This window comes from Sapajus apella, unplaced genomic scaffold, assembly GCF_009761245.1.
Source record: "Sapajus apella isolate SASKATOON/1434 unplaced genomic scaffold, GSC_monkey_1.0 scaffold4, whole genome shotgun sequence".
In the NCBI taxonomy this organism is placed as follows: Eukaryota; Metazoa; Chordata; class Mammalia; order Primates; family Cebidae; genus Sapajus; species Sapajus apella.
This window is the reverse complement of record NW_022436944.1, coordinates 45,822,272-45,846,245: the sequence shown is the minus strand read 5'-3', so window position 1 is coordinate 45,846,245 and position 23,974 is coordinate 45,822,272. Positions and strand designations below refer to the sequence as shown.

General features: G+C 42.0%; 2 protein-coding genes across 5 annotated transcripts in view; one reads left to right on the top strand and one right to left on the bottom strand.

Annotated features, from left to right (window-relative positions):
- Positions 1 to 4,173: 4,173 nt before the first annotated feature.
- OXSM (3-oxoacyl-ACP synthase, mitochondrial) lies at positions 4,174 to 13,542 on the bottom strand. Of its 2 annotated transcripts, XM_032267987.1 has the most exons (4): positions 13,221 to 13,542; positions 8,563 to 8,812; positions 6,719 to 7,729; positions 4,174 to 4,616 (listed from the first exon to the last, which is right to left on the bottom strand). In XM_032267987.1, exons 3-4 carry the CDS (start codon positions 7,696 to 7,698, stop codon positions 4,214 to 4,216), a joined length of 1,383 nt encoding a protein of 460 aa, XP_032123878.1. In that variant the 5' UTR covers positions 7,699 to 7,729; positions 8,563 to 8,812; positions 13,221 to 13,542; the 3' UTR covers positions 4,174 to 4,213. The 2 variants fall into 2 exon arrangements, with proteins under 2 accessions (XP_032123878.1, XP_032123886.1); XM_032267995.1 differs by lacking the exons at positions 8,563 to 8,812; positions 13,221 to 13,542 and having other exon boundaries at positions 6,719 to 8,549.
- Positions 13,006 to 23,974, top strand: part of NGLY1 (N-glycanase 1) — a 60,774-nt gene continuing 49,805 nt past the window's right edge. For all 3 annotated transcript variants that reach the window (XM_032267971.1, XM_032267965.1, XM_032267977.1), the window contains exon 1: positions 13,006 to 13,241. In XM_032267971.1, the coding sequence (XP_032123862.1) occupies positions 13,111 to 13,241 (131 nt within the window). In that variant the 5' untranslated portion in view covers positions 13,006 to 13,110. The remainder of the gene's footprint in view (positions 13,242 to 23,974) is intronic.

The following is a 23,974-nucleotide window of genomic DNA, read 5'->3' as shown; positions in this document are numbered from 1 at the left end:
TCAGTGTTAGTGATTTAGATCCAAGCCCAAATCTCCCATTTTGCACCACTCTGGAAAAGCAAAGAGATGTTCAGTAACACCACTGCGGGGGAGGGATAGCAATGGATGGGGAGTTGGGGAGGATAACATGGGGAGAAATGCCGGATATAGGTGATGGGGAGGAAGGCAGCAAACCACATTGCCATGTATGTACCTATGCAACAAACTTGCATGTTCTTCACATGTACCCCAAAACCTAAAACGCAATAAAGTATATATTAAAAAAAAAATAACACCACTGGGATGTGGGGAGGAGAAGGATTGGGAAAGATGAAAAAGGGTTACTTTAGAATTGGTGACTAGGGAAGGCCTCTCTCAAGAAGAGACATTTGTACTGAAAGTCAAATAGAAAGAGGAAGCCAATTTTCACATAAAGAGGAAAGTATTCCAGACAAGAGCAGAAATAAGATTGGTGTTTTTGAGGATACAGATGCTGATACACTAGCACAGTTTGAGCATGAGCAGTATGAGGTAAGATTAAAGGGGGAAGCCCTGTGAGGTCTCATAGACCTTGGTAAGGTGTTTGAATTCAACCTAAGTCAAGTGGAAAGCCATCAGAAGATTTTCAGCAGGGAAATGACACAATCCGATTTACACTGTAAAAAGATCAATTTGTCAGCTATTATAAGAATGAGTAATACTTAGAAAGCAATGGAAAGGGGAAGCAAGAAGACCAAAACGTTGGCCCTTGCAGTTCAGGGAAGAAAGGACAACAGTGGTAGAAATGGAGAGCAGTGACTACTCGGAGCATATTTTGAAAATGTAATTGGCTAGATTTGTTGAAGGATTAGGAAAGGGAAAAAGGAAATGGGAGAAATCAAGGATGATTCTTACTAGTCTTGTGATCTGAGCTATAGGTAGTTGGTGGAACAATTTACTGAGATTCATTCATTGTTTATCAAATGCTCATTGAGACCCAGTTTGTACCAGGTACTGTTCTAGACACAGGAACTATAGTAGTGAAAGAGGTAGCAAAATCTCTCCTCTGGTAGAATTTATATTCTAGGTGGAGACGGAAAATAGGAAAGATTAAGAAGCAAGGAATTGGGGAGGGAGGGAGGTGAAGGTATCAATTACCATATCCTGCTGATTCTACGTCCTAAACCATGTCTTACAGTAGTTCAAGTAGAAAATGAATGGCAGCTGCATCACAACCACATTCAGGGATAGCCTTGAAAGATGTTGGGAAGGAAAAATCTTCTCAATAGGAAGAGCTTCATCTGGTCACTCACTTCATACAGTAGAAGTGGCTCAAGAAGTAAGAACATATATAAATTCCTGGGCAGTGTCCAAAGGCCTGGCCGTTAGTCAGCAGTCTAGAAAAAGAAGGATGGAAACAGCAGAACCATATCTTGAGTAGAGGCGTGTGGATGGACATATAGACCCTTTTTGAAGGGTAAAGACTTCTGCATCACACATTTATACCTACCAGAAAGTATCCAACCCAGTAGAGGGACTAAAGAGCCAAGCAGACAAAATGACTTTGCCAATTGACAGCCAGCCTTGGTCATTGGCTACCATATAACTTGCATGAAAGGCATGTGAATCAAGAGGCTACAGTGGGAAAAATGAAGGTTACCTGTGAGCTCAACAATACAGACTTTCACTTACCAATATCTTGCTATAACAAGATATTGTTACTTGCTATATCCAGAAAGATATAGCAATAGCAAGTAACAATATCTTGCTACTGTTGCTTCTGAGTGTCCAACCTACCTCAAAAGGAAGTACCTGTGGTTTATCTTCATGGGTATAGATACCTATTTCAGATGCGGGTTGGCCTTTCCTACCCACAGAGCCTCAGCCAGCACCACTATCTGCAAGCTTATGGAATAAATAATCCACAGGCATGGAATCCCTTATGACATAGCAGCTGAGCAGGGGGACCTATTGTACAGCAAACAAAATGGTCCTATGACCTTGGTTCCGTAATTTGTATCGCATATCATGTCATCTAATAGCAGCTTCAAAGATGCTGGAAGTGCCTTCTAAAGGCACACCTGAATCACCAGCTCAGTGACAATTCTGACTGGATGTGGTGCCATCCTCAGGATGCAGCACGTGCTTACATCAACAACTTTTATATAGGATTAAGTATGCAATAAAAAGAACATATACGTTCAGAAACAAAGGCAGTTGGGAAACATGAGTGGCCCCACTTACTGTCATTTCTAGTGATCCAATCACAATAAGGAATTTCATGCTTCCCATTTTACAATTCTGAGCATTGCAGAGATGTACTGCAACTAAATAAGATTTTATTTAAGCTAAATAAATAAATTATTTAAGTTGGAAGTCCTGGTCTCCAAAGGATACACACTCTTGCCAGGAGACACAAGTACTACATTGAACAAGATGTAGGTGCCACTAGGACACTTTGAAGTTCTTGTGCCCAAGAACTATAAAGTCAACATACTAACTGTGATAGTTGACCCTAATCCGATGGAGAAGGTAGTGTTGTGTTCACACAATTTGGACAGGGAGAATATATGTGGAATCTAGGTAATCTATGTGGGTATCTCCTGGCATTTCCTTGCCTCCTGATCTCAGTGCTCTACATGCAGCAGCCACTGTCTCAAAAGGGAATGGTTTGATTACCAAGGGCTTACATTCCTGAGGAATTAAGGTTTGAGTTACAATACTAGGGAAGCCACCAAGGCCTGACAAGATGATAGCTGAAGGTAAGGGGAATTTAGAATGAATAGTGGATTAGAGAGAAGAATAGCATTTGCGGACCTGAGACCAACTGCAGTCTTAGAGGCTGTTATTTATCCTACTAACTACCCTCATATATATTTTCTCCTCAGAAAGAAAGGCCCACAGGAACCACGAAGGAGCTGTCTCATGAACCTGTTTGGAGAAATAGATCTCTGTGGTGCAAGGGGTAGTTTATAATGGCCACAAGAAATGGACAGTTCAGATCTCCTGCTGTGCCTGGGCAGCTCACAGCCTGTGACCAAGCATGGTATGGGTCCTAATGCAGGCCCATTCCGGAGAGATGTGGAACTCCTTTAACAACAGATTTTGAGCCAGGCAGGGTGGCTCATGCCTGTAATCCCAGCAATTTGGGAGGCTGAGGGGGGCAGATCACAAGTTCAGGAGTTCAAGACCGGCCTGACCAACATGGGGAAACCCCATCTCTACTAAAAATGCAAAAATTAGCCAGATGTGGTGGCAGGCAAGCGCCTGTAGTCCCAGCTACTCGGGATGCTGAGGCAGGAAAATTGCTTGAACCTGGGAGGTGGAGGTTGCAGTGAGCCGAGATTGCACCACTGCACTCTAGCCTGGGTGACAAGAGCAAGTCTCTGCCTCAAAAAAAAAAAGATTTTGCAGCCCATCGGGCTGGCCAAAACGTTATTAGAATGGTACTTCAGATTGAGACCCCCTCCTATCCTCTTTCATTTCTGTGCCCCTCTCCTTCCCAGTTGTAGGACTTTGATCACAGTGGGAAGGCTCTCTCTGACTTTTATCTCTGTTAATGACTAGGTGCCAACATAAAGACAAAAAGAATAAGAAATGGCAAATCAGTTTCAGTTTCGTCTTTCAGAGAACTGATGGCTTGGGAGTTTAGAGAAATTTCATTATACTGAATTACAGTGTGGATAATATGAAGAAAAGAAGGCTAGGTATATAAGAAGTAACTAGATCATTACTGGCTGACAGTTTTACTCAAAGAATGCTGATGCAAACTTCGTTATAGTCCTTTCTATATATTCTATGGGAATGGCACACCTGGAGTTCTATAGTATAGCAATCCTGCCTAGCAAAGAAGAGTTGGTCACTAAATGTCTGTGAAAGGCACAGGAGCAGGTCAAATATTATAGAAAACTCTTTGACCTAAAGTAGTAGGAAGATCCCTGGTTCTCATGGGTGGGGGGAGGGGTATTTTTTCCCCCAGAAAACATTTGGCAATGTCTAGAAACACTTTTGGTTGTCACAATTGGGGAAAAGAGTGCTATTGGAATAGATTAGGAAGAAATCAGGATGGTGTTAAACACCCAACAATGTACAGTACAATCCCCCTTCTCCCAACAAAGAATTATCGTACCCAAATATCAACAGTGCCAAGGTTGAGAAACCCTAACATAAAGGATATGTGGGTATCAATATATAAATATATAATTTCTTCACATATAACATTTAAAAATCAATATTTAATTATAAATGATTTGTTCTACATTCCAGCAATACAAAGTGTTGCATTAGTACCACCAAAACCAAAGGAATTGCTGAGCCCAATAAATCTTTTCTCACTTTTCCAATCCTGTGCCTTTAGTGGAACATAGTTGAGATCAAATTCTGGTTCTGTACAATCCAGGTTTAAAGTAGGTGGTAGTTTTTGATAATAACAAGCTAGTGTGGTAAAAGCTGCCTCGACCGCCCCTGCAGCTCCCAGCAGATGTCCTGTTGCTCCCTTAGTTGAGGAAACTGCAAGGGCATATGCATGGTCTTTGAAGAGATGTTTGATAGCTTTGTTTTCAGCAGCATCTCCCAATGGTGTGGAAGTAGCATGTGCATTGATATAGGATATCTCTTCAGGTTGTACACCTGCATCTTTTAAAGCAGCAGCCATACACCTAATAAAACAAGAAAAGACATTTATCAGGACTAAGTTTAACTTTAACTCTCTTTATCTATATGGCTTATGTGATACAAATGTAGGTATCTGAGCATACTGGATGAAAAGAAACCCTTACTCTAGTAACAGAACCCCATCTTGGATTACCATGTGAGTTAGGATGCCATCTGCATGGGAATAATGAGTTACACTCACTACCTTAAACTGTTTCATCACCAAGAGTTAAATACACAAGCCAATGCAGGATTGTTTAATCTCAAATAAAATATAACTTCATTTATTTGCATTGGCATTTTTCCTCGGAGGAAAAAAACCATGTTGACTCAAGGCTAGAATAATTTTGCTTCTAGGGATTTTTTGAGTATGGTAACTTTTTATGAGAATTCTAATTTTTTCTTTTATATTTAATTTAAAACTTGGCATATTTCCCAATAATCTACTGTTTCAGTGTTTCAAATAACCTTTGAAAATCCTCTTTATTTTGGCTACAAGAGTTCTAAACAAGGAATTACAAAGGCAAGCCAAGCCAAACAAACTTAAAAGTAAAAAATATATCTGAAGGAACCTCTGAAAACCTTTTGGATGTCATCTTCCTCTTAGTTCCTAAAAGAAATATACATGTATGTATGTGTGCTTGTGTGTGTATATATATAGTGTGTATGTGTGTGTGTATAGTGTATATAAATATATATTTCTTAACAGCCAGCTCAGAGTATAATTTGAAGTATGCTGAAAGATTTCCTGTGAACATAACCATTTCATCTAGTTTGTTACTATGCTTGACATTTTTAGCACCAGCAGCTACTCACTATCATTCAAAAGCAGGCCAGGCATAGTCGCTGTAATGTGACTGTAATTACATGCCTGTAATCCCAGCACTTTGAGAGGCCAAGGCAGGAGGACTGCTTGAGGCCAGGGGTTCGCGACCAGCTCCGGCAACATAGCAAGACCCCCATCTCTATTAAAAAATAATAATTAAAAAAAGTAAAATAAAATTCAAAAGTATAATTTAGGGGTAGGTAAACTATGGCACTGGCTAGATGCCCATTTTTGTAGTTTCACTGGAACACATTCATGCCCCCTCATTTACATATTGTCTGTGTCTTTCACATGACAATGGCAGAGTTGATTAGTTGCAACAGACTCCATGGTCCACAAAACCAAAAATATTTACTATTATTTTTCCCATTACAGGAAAGGTTGCTAACTCTGGCTAATTTAACTGCGTAAAACATAATATGACTTAAGAAAGCTAAACTATTAACTACCCATTAACACATTACCAGGGACTTTTTTTTTTTTTTTCATTTTACGTGTACTAATCTATAACAGTTAACTTCAATATAGTCCTTAAACCAGCAAGATCACCATCACCTGGGGGCATGTTAGAACTACAGAATCTTCCAGCCTGGGAAATAAAGCGAGACCCCCATCTCTACAAAAAATAAAAAAATAAACTGGTCTCAGTGGTGCATTCCTATAGTCCCAGTTACTCAGGAGGCTGAGGTGAGAGGACTGCTTGAGCCCAGGAGTTAGAGACTGCAATAAGACCAGCATGGGCAACACAGCGAGACTCTGTCTCTAAAAAGGCAAAACAAAACAGAATCTCAATCACAACACTAGACCTACAGAATCAGAATTGGCATTTTAAGTAATATCCCTAGGTGATTACAGTTTGAGAAGTGCTGACTTGAAAAGAACAGAAGTCTGTTGAAATGGGGCAAAGACCACACACATCTAGAAGGGTTGACTTTACTTTCCAAGTCTGATGAAGGGTCAAAGAGGAGGACTTTGTGAGGGAGCACACTGATGCTTAAGTACAAATGGAGGCATGACAAATTGGCAAAGACATACATGGTCTTTTTTGCAACTCTATTAAGTTTAACTCAAATGCAATTTTTGTAAAGATATTCAAATGCTCTGAAATACTTCAAATGTCTTAAGCAAAGAATTTAAAAATCTTCTTTAGTCTAAAAGGGAAAAACGATAGAGATACTGTACATCAAGGCCAGATACTACAATTTTCCCTAATCTGGGACTCCAATAAAGTGTCTTATTTGGAGAAATATTTTCATTTTGAAGGAAATAACCCATCTTTACCTTAAGGCACCTTCTCCTTCAGGATCAGGGGCAGTTATGTGACCAGCGTCACCTGAGAGTCCATAGCCCAAAACTTCTGCATAGATCCGGGCTCTTCTTTGAATAGCATGTTCATATTCTTCCAGCACCAGCACAGCTGCACCTTCTCCCATTACAAAACCATCTCTCTTTGGATGAAATGGTCGACATGCCAACTTGGGATCTGAGTTTGTGCTCAGAGCCCGGGCTCTGGAAAACCCAGCAAGAGATAAAGGGCTAATACAAGAATCTGTACCTCCAGCCACCATCACATCAGCATCACCACGGGCTACAAATCTGAAAGAGTCTCCCACAGCATGAGCTCCTGTGGTACAGGCTGTGGACACCGCATGATTGGGGCCCTTGAGTTTATATCGAATGCTAACCTGGCCTGCTGCCATGTTGACTAGAATCTTAGGGACAAAAAATGGGCTAACTTTATTGTAACCTTTTGTCTGAAAATTCAAAGCAGTTTCAGAAACAACTTCAAGAGGAATCATTCCCATGCCAATTGCAACACCAGTAGCCACTTGATCAGCTTCTGACTGAGGATGCCAGCCGGAATCCTTCATGGCTAATTCTGCAGCCCCCATAGCCATGATGGTGGGAGAAGACATGGACTTGATATCTGATTTGGACACAAAGTTTTGTTCATTGAACTGACCTTCATCACAACCTCTTGGCACATAAGCAGCAACACTGCAAGGGAGACTCTTATACTCTTCACCTATCAGTGAAACAATTCCACTCTCTCCTCGCATAAGACGATCCCAAACCAGGTGAGCTCCAACACCAAGAGGAGTCACTAAGCCAATGCCTGTAATGACAACTCGCCTATGCAATCTGGATATTGGCACAGTTCCGAAAAACTTCCTTTTACTTCTTGTTAACTGCTGGCATAATCTTGAACACAGAAGATGAGTGCTTGTAATTTTCAGGAAATTTTGCAGGCAGTTGGACATGATTAAGATTCAGATGATCAGAAGCACATTCCTGTAACAGACCACAACACACCTAGGAGATATTCTTTTAAAAAGCTTAAGGGCCTAAGGAAAAACATCCAAGGTGTTCCTTTGGGTGCTTGATATGAGCTGCTAATGAGCACAGGGAAGATGTTCCATAATTTTAATTTATACCTTATCATCAAACCACCTGTTTAAACTTATCTCCTTTTTAAGATTTTAAGTGCCCTCTGACATTTGAAGACAAAGAAATGAAGTGATGATTCATTGGATTCACCGAAACAGAGTAATTCAATGAAAAATATAAAAGCACCTCTAGCCTGATATGAGCTGCAGGAAGCATCCTTTCTCAGGATAACTTCTAAATAGCATTTCTGGTGTCAGTGGCACAGAAAACGCATTTCAGGGCATATTCTTTTAAGTAGGTAAGTGGCTTTATCACTCTTCAATACTTAAGGATAACCAACCTTTTCAAAAGGCCACCCAGGGCTAAGAGCCCTAGACTGAGCGTCTGGATACATGATTTGGCAATCGACTCTGTGACCAAGCTTGCGACTGGGGGAAGGGGACAAGTCTTTCCACTCCTCTAAACTTCTCCAATTGAATCATCTGTGGAAGGAGTGGTTAGGGCTGGCTGATCATTTCAAGGGTGCTACGGAGGCCAAGGGCGGGACTAGAACGGTGTAGCCATTCCCTGTGCCGCCTCTCAGGCACCGCCACACATGTACACACCCGAAGCAGCGTGGAGAGAGAAAGAGAAATCAGGCCCCAGGTCCTCGGACTCCCCTCTCGAAATTCAACCCCGACTTGATGTGACTTTAAAGGAGGAAAGGAAGGGCGAAGGAGGAAGGTAGCGAGCGATACCTGTAACAGGGATCGCGGAGGACACGCAGCCACCGTCCTAGGCGACGACGCTCCGGAACACACGCGCACGCGCGCGCGCACGTACGCTCATGCGCGCTCCCACGCACGGGTCACGTTTGACTCCCCTTCCGCCGTTTGACTTTGAGCCGCGTCCCCTTGGCGGAGGTCAGATTGTGGGAGGCGACGGGGTACCTGTTTGCCTCAAAAGAACCCCTCTCGGAACTTCAGTGACTCGCCGATAATCAAGGACCTGCACATAACGCGATGAAATAGCATTTTCGCCATCAAAAAGACATTTTTCTTTGGCAGTGATAATGCCCAAATATTCCCATGTTGTCAGAGAAGGAACCCCATCGTATCCTACTGGTTGTGTATCTCCAAATGCCATGCAGCTGTTTAAAATAACTCTACAGGTGAATATTAATGAGATGTTGAGACTGTTAGGAGACATAGTTACAAAACAGTGTATATCTGTTTTTTCAAAAATAATTCTTTAAAGGTCTGCAAGATGTGTAATGATTGTGATCTCCCTCATTTTTGCTTAGCTTTATTTAATACCTTTTCTACAATAAACAAATGTTTTTGTAATCAAGTTTTTACTTCTTAAAAGTTGTCACCAGGCTGTTCTGCCTATGGAGTAGCCATTCTTTGTTCCTTTACTTTCCTAAGAAACTTGCTTCCAATTAAAAAAAAAAAAAAAAATTAACGTTATCACCAGATTAGAGACACAGCCTCCCAAAGTGCTGGAGTTACAGCTGTGAGCCACTGTGCCTGGCGATCATACAGTTTTAATGTGCTTTTTTGTTTTTCTTTTATAACATCACAAAATCATCTCGGATAAGAAGTGACAAATTAAATCTTGCAGAAAAGTAAAAAGACTAAAAGTAAAAAGACTATCATTTTTATACCTACCTCTTATCACCTTTTCTTTGCTCTGGAAAGGGTGGGAAATTTTATGATATTTTACAGCTTTATATATTTGGTACCATGTTTCCTGCTATAATACCGTTGTGTTTTCTTGCACCAAAATCTTCAAATGGGCTCTGCTTATCCTAACCTTCTGTTAAGACTTCTTAGGTTTGCCTTAAATTCTTTGTAATCTGATTCAAAACTATCTTTCCAGTTATAGCTCCCATTCTCTATTAAATGTGCTTTCCACCCAGTAAACTGATTTTCTCACTACACTATGTCTTGATTGACCCTAACTTTTCTCATTTCTGTACTTTTGCTATTTTCAACAACCATTCATTTTCTTCCTCTCTATGCTTGAATGCAAAAATGAGTAGAGGTATAGCTCTTGCTTTCAAGAAGTTCATGGTCTAGTAAAGGGAGACAGCCATAGAAACAAGTGCAAACTATTGAAACAGGTGCTATAATAGAATTATTATAACACAAAAGGGACAATGAGGTCTGTGTTACCTAGTGAAGTCAGAAAAAGCTTCAGAGAAATGATCCTTGAACTGCATCTTGGAAATGAATGTTTGTCTAGTAAATTGGGTGGGAAAGGGCATCCTGGCAGGAGGAGTAGAGCAAAGGCCTGGAGAAATGAAGTGCCATGGTATCTTCCAAAACTGCTGAGAATGTGGCCAACATCATATTTGAGGTGTGGGACAAAGCAACAGTAAAAGCATGAAAGCAAGGCAGGGGCCGGATCACAAAAGCCTGGGGTGTCATACTGAGGACTTTGTATTTAATCCCGCAGTTCAGAGAGCATATGCTGGCCTCCAGGGTATAATTTGGAGTGTACCATTCTTTTTTTGTTTATTTTTTTAGACAGAAGTCTCTCTCTCTTGCCAGGCTAGAGTGCAGTGGTGCAATCTCAGCTCACTGCAATCTCTACCTCCTGGGTTCAAGCAATTCTCCTGCCTCAGCCTCCCAAGTAGCTGGGACTACAGGTGTGTGCCACCATGCCCAGCTAATTTTTGTATTTTTAGTAGAGACGGGGTTTTACCATGTTTGCCAGGATGGTCTCGAACTCCTGACCTCATGATCCGCCTGCCTCAGCCTCCCAAAGTGCTGGGATTACACGTGTGAACCAACAGTATTTTATTGAATCTAAAGTCCTCTAGAAAGGACATGGTAAACTCTCTCATTCCCTTCACCAGAGTCTCTATTACTCCTTTCGTCTTGAACAAAGTCACTTAAAAATTTAAGTTGCCAGCCTGGTTCTTAACTTAGAATGTGGGTAGAGGGGGGCCATAGAAATCTTTTTACCAGGAGACCAACATGATCAAATGGGTGCTTTAGAAAGATCACTATTGCACAAAAGAACAGGGTGGGTTAGAAGGATGTGGAAACGGACACAGGGAAGAAAGTTAATAGATGAAACGTGAAGAGGTTCTGAAGGCAATGGCAAGGAGATGTTGAGAAGGAAACATTACTAGGATGTTGTACATGATTTAAGGAGGGTGGGGAGTCTTTCACAGCTAGCAAGTCCTCTCCTTTCTCACCTTCTTAACCTCTCAGTTTAGGGCTTCTGTTCAAATCTCCCCTCCTCACTGAAACTAGAGCCCACAGTGAAATTTTCCTCCCTTAGTAGTTCTCAAAGTTTACTGTGAGTCAAAATCACATGAAGGGCTTGTTACCACATAGATTGCTGGGCTCCACCTTTAAAGATGGAGCTTCAGAATTTGTTTTCCTGACAAGTTTCCTGGTGATGCTGCTGTTGCTTGTCCAACCACTGCTCTAAACTTACTATGACTTCCATGAGAGTAGGGACCATACTTGTCTCCTTCACATTGCTTGGCATCTAGTAGTCACTTCATAAATATACAATGGATGAATGAATTATGGAATGAATAAATCAACATTTATCCTTACATTTGATAGTACACATGCACTTTTTGTGCATTTCTTACCAAATGACTTTTGTGAAAACCAATGCCATAGCATTAATACTGTGATAACAATGTATAGTCCAAAAATCTTAGAAATCACTATTTTAAAAAAATCATCTGAGGGCCAGGCGCGGTGGCTCACGCCTGTAATCCCAGCACTTTGGGAGGCTGAGGCGGGTGGATCACAAGGTCAGGTGTTCGAGACCAGCCTGACCAACATGATGAAACCCCATCTCTTTTAAAAATAAATAAATAAAATTTTAAAATCATCTGAAATTTAAGTCCTTCCAAATAACTCTTTAGCAACACTTCTTTTAAAGTTCTTGAGTAACTATAATCTCTTTTGAATACCACCATTTATAAAGCTATGAAGGGAATCCAATTATAATAAGGGATTTTGTCTCATTTTCCTGGCTGCTTCGTCCATTTCAGTCAAGTTAGAGATATGCTAATTCTACAGTTTCCTTTAGAAAAGCTGAATAAGCTACCCTAACCTTCTTTATACCAATCATTGTTTCAAACAACCAAAGAATGGTCTAATAATCAGTATTTAAATACTTGTTCTTTGATTTTTTTTGTCCCAAAATATTTTTTTTCCAGGATTTCACCTTTATTAAAAACATCATTTTTAGAGTTGACATATCATAGCACTATTCTTTTATTTATTTTTTTTCTTTTTTTTGAGATAGAGTACCACTCTGTCTCGCAGGCTGGAGTGCAGTGGTGCAATTTCAGCTCACTGCAACCTCTGCCTCCTGGGTTCAAGCGCTTCTCCTGCCTCTCAGCCTTCCAAGTAGCTGGGACTACAGGTGTGCACTACCACGCCTGGCTAACACCATTCTTTAATAAAATAGAAAAAAGACACGCCTATAATCCCAGCTACTCAGGAGGCTGAGGCAGGAGAATTGCTTGAACCCAGGAGGCGGAGGTTGCAGTGAGCCGAGATCGCGCCATTGCACTCCAGTCTGGGTAACAAGAGCAAAACAGAGGAATCATATACTAGTTGAGCTGGGACTTTGATTTTCAGTCATTCTCAAAATTCTGAAAAGAATTCATGTAACAAACCCAGCCGAGTTTATAGCCATGGTTTTGTTTTTGACGTCTGTTGCTCCTTCCTTCTGGGATCTTTCATCCACATCTGTGTAGAACGGCCTGACAACCAGCGAAGGAGATGGCTTTAAGGTCGTTTTACTTGTAAGAAAGGAGGGAGGTACATGCGGTTTCTCCGCTTTAGTAGCTGGATCAATTCGGCTGGCCCAGGGCACAGAGGGATCCGGGTTTCTGAGAGGAACGTGCCAGCACCATTCGCCCGGTGCCGTGAGGCAGAAGCCTGCCTCCCGTCCAGCCGAGCTCGTGGGTCCTGAGGATAGAAAACGCCCTCCTCCCGGCCCACGCCCCTCAGTACCGGCGCCCAGGCCCCGCCCCTCCTTGCGGAACCCCGCCCCAACCCGCAAGACGAGGCACCAACCTCGGGTCGAAGCTCCCCGCCCCTGCCGCCCGAGGCCCCCACCCCTTCTGATCAGCCCCACGCCCGTCCCCAAGGGGCCGCCACCGCACGCCGCCGAGCTCCCCTGCTCCCGGCCCAGGCCCCCGCCCCTGCCGGCCAAGGACCCCGCCCCTCCCGGTGGTTGCGGTAGTCGCCGCGCGCTGAGGCGCCTGCTCAGTGTGGGACGCGAGCGCGAGGGGCGGCGACAGCCGCTGGCGCTCAAGCATGGCGGCGGCGGCGCTGGGCAGCTCCTCAGGCTCGGCGTCCCCGGCCGTGGCTGAGCTTTGCCAGAACACTCCGGAGACCTTTCTGGAGGCCTCCAAGCTGCTGCTCACCTATGCTGACAACATCCTCAGGTGCAGGTCAACGGGGTCCGACGGCGGGTACCGGGGCAGGTGGGCCGTGGCGCCTGGTCGGCCAGGGACTGGGTGCGTCTGCCCGAGCCCCAGAGGGCACCGACGCCCGTACAGACCGGGACCTGGGGCGGGTTCTGCTCCTAACGTCCAAGCCCACCGGCCGGGGGCCTCGGGACCGGGCCAGGTCCCATCCCCGCCCGGGAAGAGGAAGTTTCTTTGCAGTTGTGACTTGGCACCTGCAGTCTGGGTGCCGCGGGTGAACTGGAGCCCCGGAAGCGGGGCGGGGCGGAGGAGAGGTAGGAAGGCGCGATTCAGACACTGCCGCTCTTCTCGTCGTTTAACGGCCTCAGATGTCAGGACACAGCCGGTAACCGCGTGGCATTCCCCTTGAGTGCATTTTTTCGAGCGAACTGGCTTACATGTCCACATGCTTATCAAAAGTTAGTCACTGACAAGGTGATGCTTTCTTCCCATGCTTCTGAAGTGGTGGGTTTTTAGATTTTTAGTGTTTTTGTCTGCCCACTTTTGTTGATTGAAACATTAACTGTAGTACTTTGAAGTTACAGTTTTTATTTTAATACCTGGATTCTACATAACCCTTTCAAAATTTGTGGAGGTAGTCGCCTTGGATGAGAGTAATTTGCTTCATTCTCCTGTGAGCAAAATTGCACTTCTAGAGGTCTAAGGGACCTTGTAGATTTGGGGAACTGGGAGGCAGGTTTGATTATTCATTCTAAATGAATACCCACCTCAACTCTTCAGATCAAATGATGTGTCTTAAGGAGGAGCATGATGTGGGGGGAGGGAAATGGAACTGAGGCTAAAGGACCGCCACTTGCTTTAGTGGTGTTACCTCATTTATCAGGTCACCGTGATTAATTAGGTTCTCTGTTCCCCTCAGCCCCTGGTATACATTAAGTGGTTGGTATATTGTCATGAAGTCTATGAAGAAATTCTTCTCAGTTTCAAGGTTGTAGGTTTCATGTGACCCAGTTTTTAGACATTGGTTACATGTGCAGTTTTTAAAATCCAGGTCGGTAATAATGTTCATTTAGGTAATGGTAATGATTTTTAAAACAAATTTAAGGGAAAACATTGAGCCTTTATTTTGTGACAGGTGCTATGAAGGATGCAGCATGTAGCCTGTTCACAGCTGTGTAATTGTGACCTTTGTGGGGACCACCTTTGTGCTCTATGACACCTTCTCAACTCACCTTTTTTACCCTTTGAGGCCTTACAGCTCTTCACAGTACAAGGAAGTGGCCTTGTCATGAAGACTCACTTCTGCTTTAAATCCAGTGAAACCGAAAATGTTGAGGTTAAGTTAGTTTAAGAAAGGAAACCACTGCATGCAAATAATGACTTTTAGCAACATAGTCGTCATTATGAATGTTTACTAAACTCCTAAAAGAAACTTGCCATGCTGTCAGTTAATGTTATAGTCTTTACTAATGGCTTATATTTCTGATTTTTATTTATTTATTTTTTTTTGAGACGGAGTGTTGCTCTTGTTGCCCAGGCTGGAGTGTAAGTGGCGTGATCTCGGCTCACTGCAACCTCTGCCTCCTGGGTTCAAGAGATTCTCCTGCCTCAGCCTCCTGAGCAGCTGGTGTTACAGGCATGTGCCACCCAGCTAATTTTTATATTTTTAGTAGAGACAGGGTTTCATCATGTTGGCCAGGCTGGTCTCAAACTCCTGACCTCAGGTGATCCACCCACCTTGGCCTTCCAAAGTTCAGGGATTACTGGCTTAAGCCACCACACCCAGCCATGTTTCTGATTTTTAAAGAGTTTTTATCTTAAAAGGGAAATAGGAATTTGGAACTGATATAATTGGAGATTATATGAAAAACTGCCCTTTTAAGTTTGTCTTAGGTAATAGTGATAGGCAAAAGAAAGCAACTTGAGTTTCTAGAGTCAAAGAGAAGCATAATGATTAGTTGGGCATGGTGGCACACACGTAATAATCTCAGCTGAGAGAAGCTGAGGCTAGAGGACTTCTTGAGTGCAAGAGTTCTAGGCTGCACTGTGTTATGTTCACAACACAGTCTGCCTCTCTGGTTGACAAAGTAAGGCCGTCTCTAAAAAAAAAAAAGAGAAAAGCATAATGAAAGAGTTTCATGTAGAATAATAATGGGAGAAGACACAAGGCATTGATCCCAATTACGAATCTTAGGGGTAATCATAACTGCAAATCCACGAATGGAATGGAGAAAAGTATTGTAGGCAGGAATGGACAGTTCTCAATGACTGAGTACATGGAGTAGAACTGTAATGAGAGGAGACAAAATGATAAAACATAACTTCAGATTTCTTTTTTTTTTTTTTCAGTAGCATTTTTTTTTTTATTATTGTACTTTAGATTCTGGGGTATGTGTGCAGATCATGCAAGATTGTTGCATAGGTACATTTATGGCAATGTGCTTTGCTGCCTCCATCCCCCTATCACCTATACCTGACATTTCTCCCCACGTTATCCCTCCCCACCCTCCCTCCCCTGTTCTCCCCGAAATGGGCCCCAGTGTGTGATGCTCCCCTCTCCATGTCCACATGTTCCCATTGTTCAACACCCGCCTATGAGTGAGAACATGTGGTGTTTGATTTTCTGTTCTTCTGTCTGTTTGCTGAGCATGATGGTTTCTAGTTTCATCCATGCCCCTACAAAGGACACGAACTCATCGTTTTTGACATCTGCATAGTATTCCATGGTGTATATGTGACACATTTTCTTTGTCCAGTCTATCATTGATGGGCATTTGGGTTGGTTCCAGGTCTTTGCTATTGTAAACAGTGCTGTGATGAACATACGTGTACATGTGTCTTTATAATAGAACGATTTATAATCCTTTGGGTATATACCCAATAATGGGATTGCTAGGTCAAATGGAATTTCTATATCTAGATCCTTGAGGAATTGCAACAGGGTTGCCTTGCACAATGGTTGAACTAATTTACACTCCCACCAAAAGCGTAAAGTGTTCTTATTTCTCCACATCCTCTCCAGCATTTGTTGTCTCCAGATTTTTTAACGATTGCCATTCTAACTGGTGTGTGATGATATCTTCAATGTGGTTTTAATTTGCATTTCTCTAATGACCAGTGATGATGAGCATTTTTTCATGTTTGTTGGCTTCATATATGTCTTCTTTTGAAAAGTGTCTGTTCATATCCTTTGCCTACTTTTGGATGGATTTGTTTTTTTCTTGTAAATCTGTTTTAGTTCTTTGTAGATTCTGGATATTAACCCTTTGTCAAATGGGTAGATTGCAAACAATTTTTCCTATTCTGTTGGTTGCCAGTTTGCTGTAATGATTGTTTCTTTTGCTGTACAGAAGCTCCGAAGTTTAATTAGATCCCATTTGTCTATTTTGGCTTCTGTTGCCATTGCTTTTGGTGTTTTAGTCATGAAGTCCTTGCCTATGCCTATGTCCTGGAGGGTTTTGCTTAGGTTTTCTTCTAGGGTTTTTATGGTGTTAGTTCTTATATTTAAGTCCTTAATCCATCTGGAATTAATTTTAGTGTAAGGTGTCAAGAAGGGGTCCAGTTTCTGTTTTGTGCACATTGCTAGCCAATTTTCCAAACACCTTTTATTAAACAGGATATCCTTTCCCCATTGTTTGTTTTTGTCAGGTTTGTCAAAGATTAGATGGCTGTACATGTGTGGTGTTGTTCTTGAGGCCTCTGTTGTGTTCCCTTGGTCTGTGTCTCTGATTTGGTACCAGTATATGCTGTTTTGATTACTGTTGCCTTGTAGTATAGTTTGAAGTCCAGCAGTGTGATGCCTCTAGCTTTGTTCTTTTTGCTTAGGATTGTCTTGGCTATGCAGGCTCTTTTTTGGTTCCATATGAAGTTTAAAGTGTTTTTTTTCCCGTTCTGTGAAGAAGGTCATTGATAGTTTGATGGGGATAGCATTGAATGTATAAATTACTTTGGGCAGTATGGCCATTTTCACGATATTGATTCTTCCTAACCATCAGCATGGAATGTTTTTCCATCTGTTTGTGTCTTATTTCCTTGAGCTGTGGTTTGTAGTTCTCCATGAAGAGGTCCTTTACCTCCTTTGTTAGTTGTATTCCTAGGTATTTTATTCTCTTTGAAGCAATTGTGAATGGGAGTTTGCTCTTGATTTTGCTCTCTGTTAGTCTGTTATTAGTGTATAGGAATGCTTGTGATTTCTGCACATTGATTTTGTATCCTGAGACTTTGTTGAAGTTGCTTATCAGCTTTAGAAGATTTGGGGCTGAGAAGAGGGGGTTTTCTAAATATACAATCATGTCATCTGCAAATAGAGACAATTTGACTTCCTCCTTTCCTAACTAAATGCCCTTTATTTCTTTTTCTTGCCTGATTGCCCTGACTAGAACTTCCAATACTATATTGAATAACAGTGGTAAGAGAGGGCATCCTTGTCTAATGCCAGATTTCAAAGCAAATGCTTCCAGTTTTTGCCGGTTCAGTATGATATTGGCAGTGGGTTTGTCATAAATAGCTTTTATTATTTTGTGATATGTTCCATCGATACCTAGTTTATTGAGAATTTTTAGAATAAAGCGCTGTTGAATTTTGTCAAAGGCCTTGTCTGCATCTATTGAGATAATCATGTGGTTTTTGTCTTTGGTTCTATTTATGTGCTGGATTACGTTTATAGACTTGCAGATGTTGAACCAGCCTTTCATACCTGGGATGAAGCATACTTGATCGTGATGGATAAGCTTTTTGATGTGCTGTTGCAATCAGTTTGCCAGTATTTTATTCAAGATTTTTGGGCCGGGCGCGGTGGCTCAAGCCTGTATGTAATCCCAGCACTTTGGGAGGCCAAGGCGGGTGGATCACGAGGTCAAGAGATCGAGACCATCCTGGTCAACATGGTGAAACCCCGTCTCTACTAAAAATACAAAAAATTAGCTGGGCATGGTGGCGCGTGCCTGTAATCCCAGCTACTCAGGAGGCTGAGGCAGGAAAATTGCCTGAACCCAGGAGACGGAGGTTGCGGTGAGCCGAGATCGCGCCATTGCACTCCAGCCTGGGTAACAAGAGCGAAACTCCGTCTCAAAAAATAAATAAATAAATAAATAAATAAATAAGATTTTTGCATCTATGTTCATCATGGATACTGGCCTGAAGTTTTCTTTTATTGTTGAGTCTCTGCCGAGTTTTGGTGTTAGGATGATATTGGTCTCATAAAATGAGTTGGGGAGGATTCCCTCTTTTTTGTATTGTTTGGAATAGTTTCAGAATGAGTGGTACCTGCTCCTCTTTGTACGTCTGGTATTATTCAGCTGTGAACCATCTGGACCTGGACTTTTTTTAGTTGGTAGGCTATTAATTGCTGTCTTAACTTCAGCCCTTGTTATTGGTCTGTTCAAGATTTCAACTTCTTCCTGGTTTAGGCATGGGAGGGCGCAAGTGTCCAGGAATTTATCCATTTCTTTCAGGTTTACTGGTTTATGTGCAGAGTTGTTTGTAGTAATCACTGATGGTGGTTTTTATTTCTGCGGGATTGGTAGTGATTTCCCCTTTATAATTTTTTATTGTATCTATTTGATTCTTCTTTTTTTTTTATTAATCTGGCTAGCAGTCTATTTTGTTGATCATTTAAAAAAAACAGCTCCTGGATATATTGATTTTTTTGAAGGGTTTTTTTGTGTCTCTATCTCCTTCATTTCTGCTCTGATCTTAATTATTTCTTGTCTTCTGCTAGCTTTTGAGTTGTTTTGATCTTGCTCCACTAGCTCTTTCACTTTTGACGATAGGGTGTCAATTTTAGATCTTTCCTCGCTTCTCATATGGGCATTTATTGCTATAAATTTCCCTCTGGACACTGCTTTGAATGTGTCCCATAGATTCTGGTACATTGTGTCCTCGTTCTTGTTGGTTTTGAAGAACATCTTTGTTTCTGCCTTCATTTCATTGTTTATCCAGTTGACATTCAGGAGCCAGTTGTTCTGTTTCCATGAAGTTGTACAGTTTTGAGTTAGTTTCTTAACCCTGAGATCTAATTTGATAGCACTGTGGTCTGAGAGAGTGTTTGTTATGATTTCTGTTCTTTTGCATTTGCTCAGGAGTGATCTACTTCCAATTAGGTGATCAATTTTAGAATAAGTGTGATGTGGTGCTGAGAAGAATGTATAGTCTGTGGGTTTTAGGTGGAGAGTTCTGTAGATGTGTATTAGGTCCACTTGTTCCAGTTCTGCATTCAAGTCCTGGATATCCTTGTGGATTTTCTGTCTCATTGATCTAATATTTACAATGGAGTGTTAAAGTCTCCCACTATTATTGTGCAGGAGTCTAAGTCTCTTTGGAGGTCATTAAGAGCTTGCTTGATATATCTGGGTACTCCTGTATTGGGTGCATATATATTTAGGATAGTTAGCTCTTCTTGTCGTATTCATCCTTTCACCATTATGTAATGCCCTTCTTTGTCTCTTTTGATCATTTTATCAGAGTGTGTCCCTGCTTTTTTTTGCTATCCATTTGCTTGGTAGATCTTCTTCCATCCCTTTATTTTGAGTCTATGTGTGTCTTTGCATGTGAGATGAGTCTCCTGAATACACACGAGTCTCCTGAATATAGCACACCAATGGGCTTTGACAGTTTACCCAGTTTGCCAGTCTGTGTCTTTTGATTGGGGCATTTACATTTAACATTAATATTGTTATGTGTGAATTTGATCCTGCCATTTTGTTACTGGTTGTTTTGCCCATTGGTTGATGCAGTTTCCTCATTGCATCCTTGGTCTTTACCAATTGGTTTGTTTTTGCATTAGCTGGTACTGGATGTTTTTTTCCGTGTTTAGTGTTTCCTTCAGGATCTTTTGTAAGGCAGGTCTGGTGGCGACGAAATCTCTCAGTAATTGCTTGTCCGTAAAGGATTTTATTTCTCCTTCACTTATGAAGCTTAGTTTGGCTGGATATAAAATTCTAGGTTGAAAATTCTTTTCTTTAAGAATGTTGAATACTGGCCGCCACTCTCTTTTGGCTTGTAGGGTTTCTGCTGAGAGATCCGCTGTGGATCTGATGGGCTTTCCTTTGTGGGTGACCCGACCTTTCTCTCTGGCTGCCCTTAGCATTTTTTCCTCCATTTCAACCCTGGTGAATCTGATGATTATGTGCCTTGGCGTTGCTCTTCTTGAGGAGTATCTTTGTGGTGTTCTTTGTATTTCCTGTATTTGAATGTTGACCTGCTTTGCTAGTTGGGGAAAGTTCTCCTGAATAATATCCTGAAGAGTGTTTTCCAGCTTGGATTCATTTTCCCCATCCTCTTCAGGTACGGCAATCAAGCATAGATTAAGTCTTTTCACATAATCCCATATTTCTTGGAGGCTTTGTTCTTTTTTTTTCACTCTTTTTTCTCTTTTCTTGCCTTCTCTTTTTATTTCATTGAGTTGCTCTTCAATCTCCAATATCCTTTCTTCTGCTTGATCGATTCTGCTGTTGAAACTTGTGTATGCTTCACAAAGTTCTCCTGCTGTGTTTTTCAGCTCCATCAAGTCGTTTATATTCTTCTGTAGGCTGGTTATTCTCATTAGCATTTCGTCTAATCTTTTTTCAAGGTTCTTAGGTTTTTTGCATTGGGTTTTAACATGTTCTTTTAGCTCAGAGAAGTTCGTTATTACCCATCTTCTGAAGCCTGCGTCTGTAAGCTCATCAAAATCATTCTCTAACCTGGTTTGTTCCCTTGCTGGTGAGGCGTTGTAATCTCTCTGGGGAGTAGAGGCATTCTGGACTTTGATGTTTTCATCCTTTTTGCACTGGTTTCTTCCCATCTTCATGGCTTTATCTATCTTTGATCTTTGAAGTTGGTGATTTTGGGTGGGATCTCTGAGTGGGCGTCCTTTCTGTTAAAGTTGGGGTTATTTATCCTATATGAGGCTTTTTTTTAAACGCAAGTGTCAGTGTCCTGCTTGAAACAGTGTCCGTTGTCGGCCTATGGAGGCACTGCTGGGCTGCCTAGGTCTCAGCCTGGGTGCTGTTTGTTCTTTGCCTGGTTTCTGTTTATGCCAGTGGGATTAGCCCCACCTTCCCAATGGCAGGCTTTTTTCTCCCTCCCGGTTGGAGCTCTGTCTGATGTGTTAACTGCGAAACTCTCCTGGGAAAGGGATTCCGTTTGCCGGATCTTGTGGGGGTGGGACCTGTCTGGCCGTATTCCCCTCCCGGCATTCAACTTTCCCTTCTTCTGTGGGTTGGGCAGTTACTTCTGGCAAGCTTTCTCCGTGTTAGTCCAAGTCTCTGCCCTGGTCTGCGCTAAGGCACTGGTCCAGCTGGGCCTGCGGGCCTGCCTGGGCTGTTGCCCGGGTCTGCAACTCAGGGCGGTTCTCAGCCAGGCGTTTTCCTGGGCTATGGGCTGCGGGTCAGTGAAGCGCTGTATCTGAATCGGAGTACCAAGGAGGTGAAGTCCCCCGATCCTCCTCGGGGCCAGATACGCTTCCCAGGTGGGGCAGTGCCCCAGCTTGCCTCGGCTCTCCCCATTTGGGCTGCTTTCGCCGCCTTTTTTGGGGTTAATCCTGCTGATCAACCAGTCGCTTTGGAACGAACCTGGTACCTCGTTCGGAGGTGCGGCTATCACTCTGGTTCTGTGTCTCACTCGCCAGGAGCTGCACTCTGGAGAAGCTCCCTTTCGGCCATCTTGGTCCCCTCTCCAAAACATGCAACTTCAGATTTCTAATCTAGGCTACCATTGTACTTGGAGAAATTCAGGGAGGATAGTTAATTGAGGTTTGTGAGTTTGTAGGCAGCTTGTGTGGTAGATGTTATGTGAGTTTAATAATCAGACCAGTTGGTTAAATCCTAGTCAACTGTTTCCTGAGATTATGATCATAGGTAATTTGTGTAAACTTTCTGGATTTCTGTTTTCTCATTTGTAAAAGGAAAGACAAATACCTACATGATAGGATGGTTGCAAAACATAAAAATAAATAAGGGACCTGGCTCATAATATGTAGCTGCTGATGATATTATCCATTGTTACTGTTATTTAGTTTTGCAGTTTATTATTTTTATTTTTGAGACGGAGTTTCGCTCTTGTTGCCCAGACTGGAGTGCAATGGTGCGATCTTGGCTCACTTCCGACTCCTAAATTCAAGCAATTCTCTTGCCTTAGCCACCCGAGTAGCTAGATTATAGGCATGCGCCACCACAGCCAGCTAATCTTATATTTTTTGTAGAGATAGTGTTTCTCATTGTTGGTCAGGCTGGTCTCAAACTCCTGACCTCGGGTAATCTGCCCGCCTCGGCCTCTCAGATTGCTGGGATTACAGGCATGGGCCACTGCACCTGGTTGGTTTTGCATTTTAAACAAACTAGATGAGGTGTACGAGTTTCCCTTGTCACAATAGAGAATGGTAGTATTAGAGCCAGAGATGGTTCCCATATTTGAGACAGATAAATGTTTTTGAAAATTTTTAGGTGTGTCTCAGAATAACAGATTTTCAGAGGGACTAGATATAAATTCTTAAATAATCCACAAACCAACTTTTGTGATTAGTAATAAAAATACCAGATTATAGGATACATTCCTGTACTAAGTTTCCATTTCTGAGAAATGGAAAAGAAACCAGAAAAGAACTCTTCCTGGAATTTGTGCATTCGAAAGAGGAAGATGGCTAGTAAATGACCAGATATATCTAATTCTGTGCTTCTGAAATTTGAAAAATAGAGATGAAACACTTAGGTTTTTCTTTCTTCTGACATGCTATTATTGTTGCCTTCTATTAACATAGTTTACAGTCTTAGAAATATGGTAGATTGTGACTCTTAAAGGGAAAAATATGACATTTTCCAACCACTCATTTACAAAACCTAAGAATAATTGTCCATGAGTTAAATTTGGCAAATAACAAAGGGGGTAAGACAACTAGGAAGACACCAAAATATGTTCAAAGTGATGGTTGAGTGAGATACAGGAAATTTTACTGTTCTTTCAAGACCCCATGCATTCAACATCATCAACAACTCAAAAAAATTCCTAAGCAAATGTGCTGCCCAGTAATTGCTAATAAGCAAGACAAATATTACAGGTTGCAGAAATAGTTAATGGACAGTAAAAATATGGGGAAAAACATAGCAAAGTGTTACAGCAAATATAGAGTGTTCTAGAGAGCAAAGTAAATAGAAGATCAAGTCACACTGAAGGTAATTCTTACGGTTTCTTTAGATTCTGAAAGATAAGGAGTGTGGCAGGGAGCTCAAGGATGGTGGGGACACACTGGAATAATGCTGAGAAGTTAAGAGTTAAAGAAAATATTTCTGTGTTGCTTTTCCAAGGATAGAAAACAGGATATGATGGGTTTGAGGCCTAATGTCCCTACAGCCCTCTAAATCTTTGAGGGCTTCAGGGTCAGGCCTTTGGTATCAGTCTGTCCACAAAACCATGATCAGTTTACTCAACATATTTAATAAGAAAAAGATAGAATTTGAAGATCTGGATGTGGCTGTCATTGCTTGACCCTGTTTGCAGTATACTTTTACTGAGAAAAATAGATTAATGTGAGGTCCAGAGATGATACAAAAATAAAATTGCTCACTGGGCATGGTGGCTCATGCCTGTAATCCCAGCACGTTGGGAGGCCAAGGTAGGCGGATTGCTTGAGCTTAGGAGTTCGAGACCAGCCTGGGCAACATGGCAAAACCCCATCTCTCCAAAAAATAAAAAAAATTAGCCAGGCATGGTGGCAGAGACCTGTAGTCCCAGCTATTTGGTGGACAGAGGTGGGAGGATGGCTTGAACCCATGATC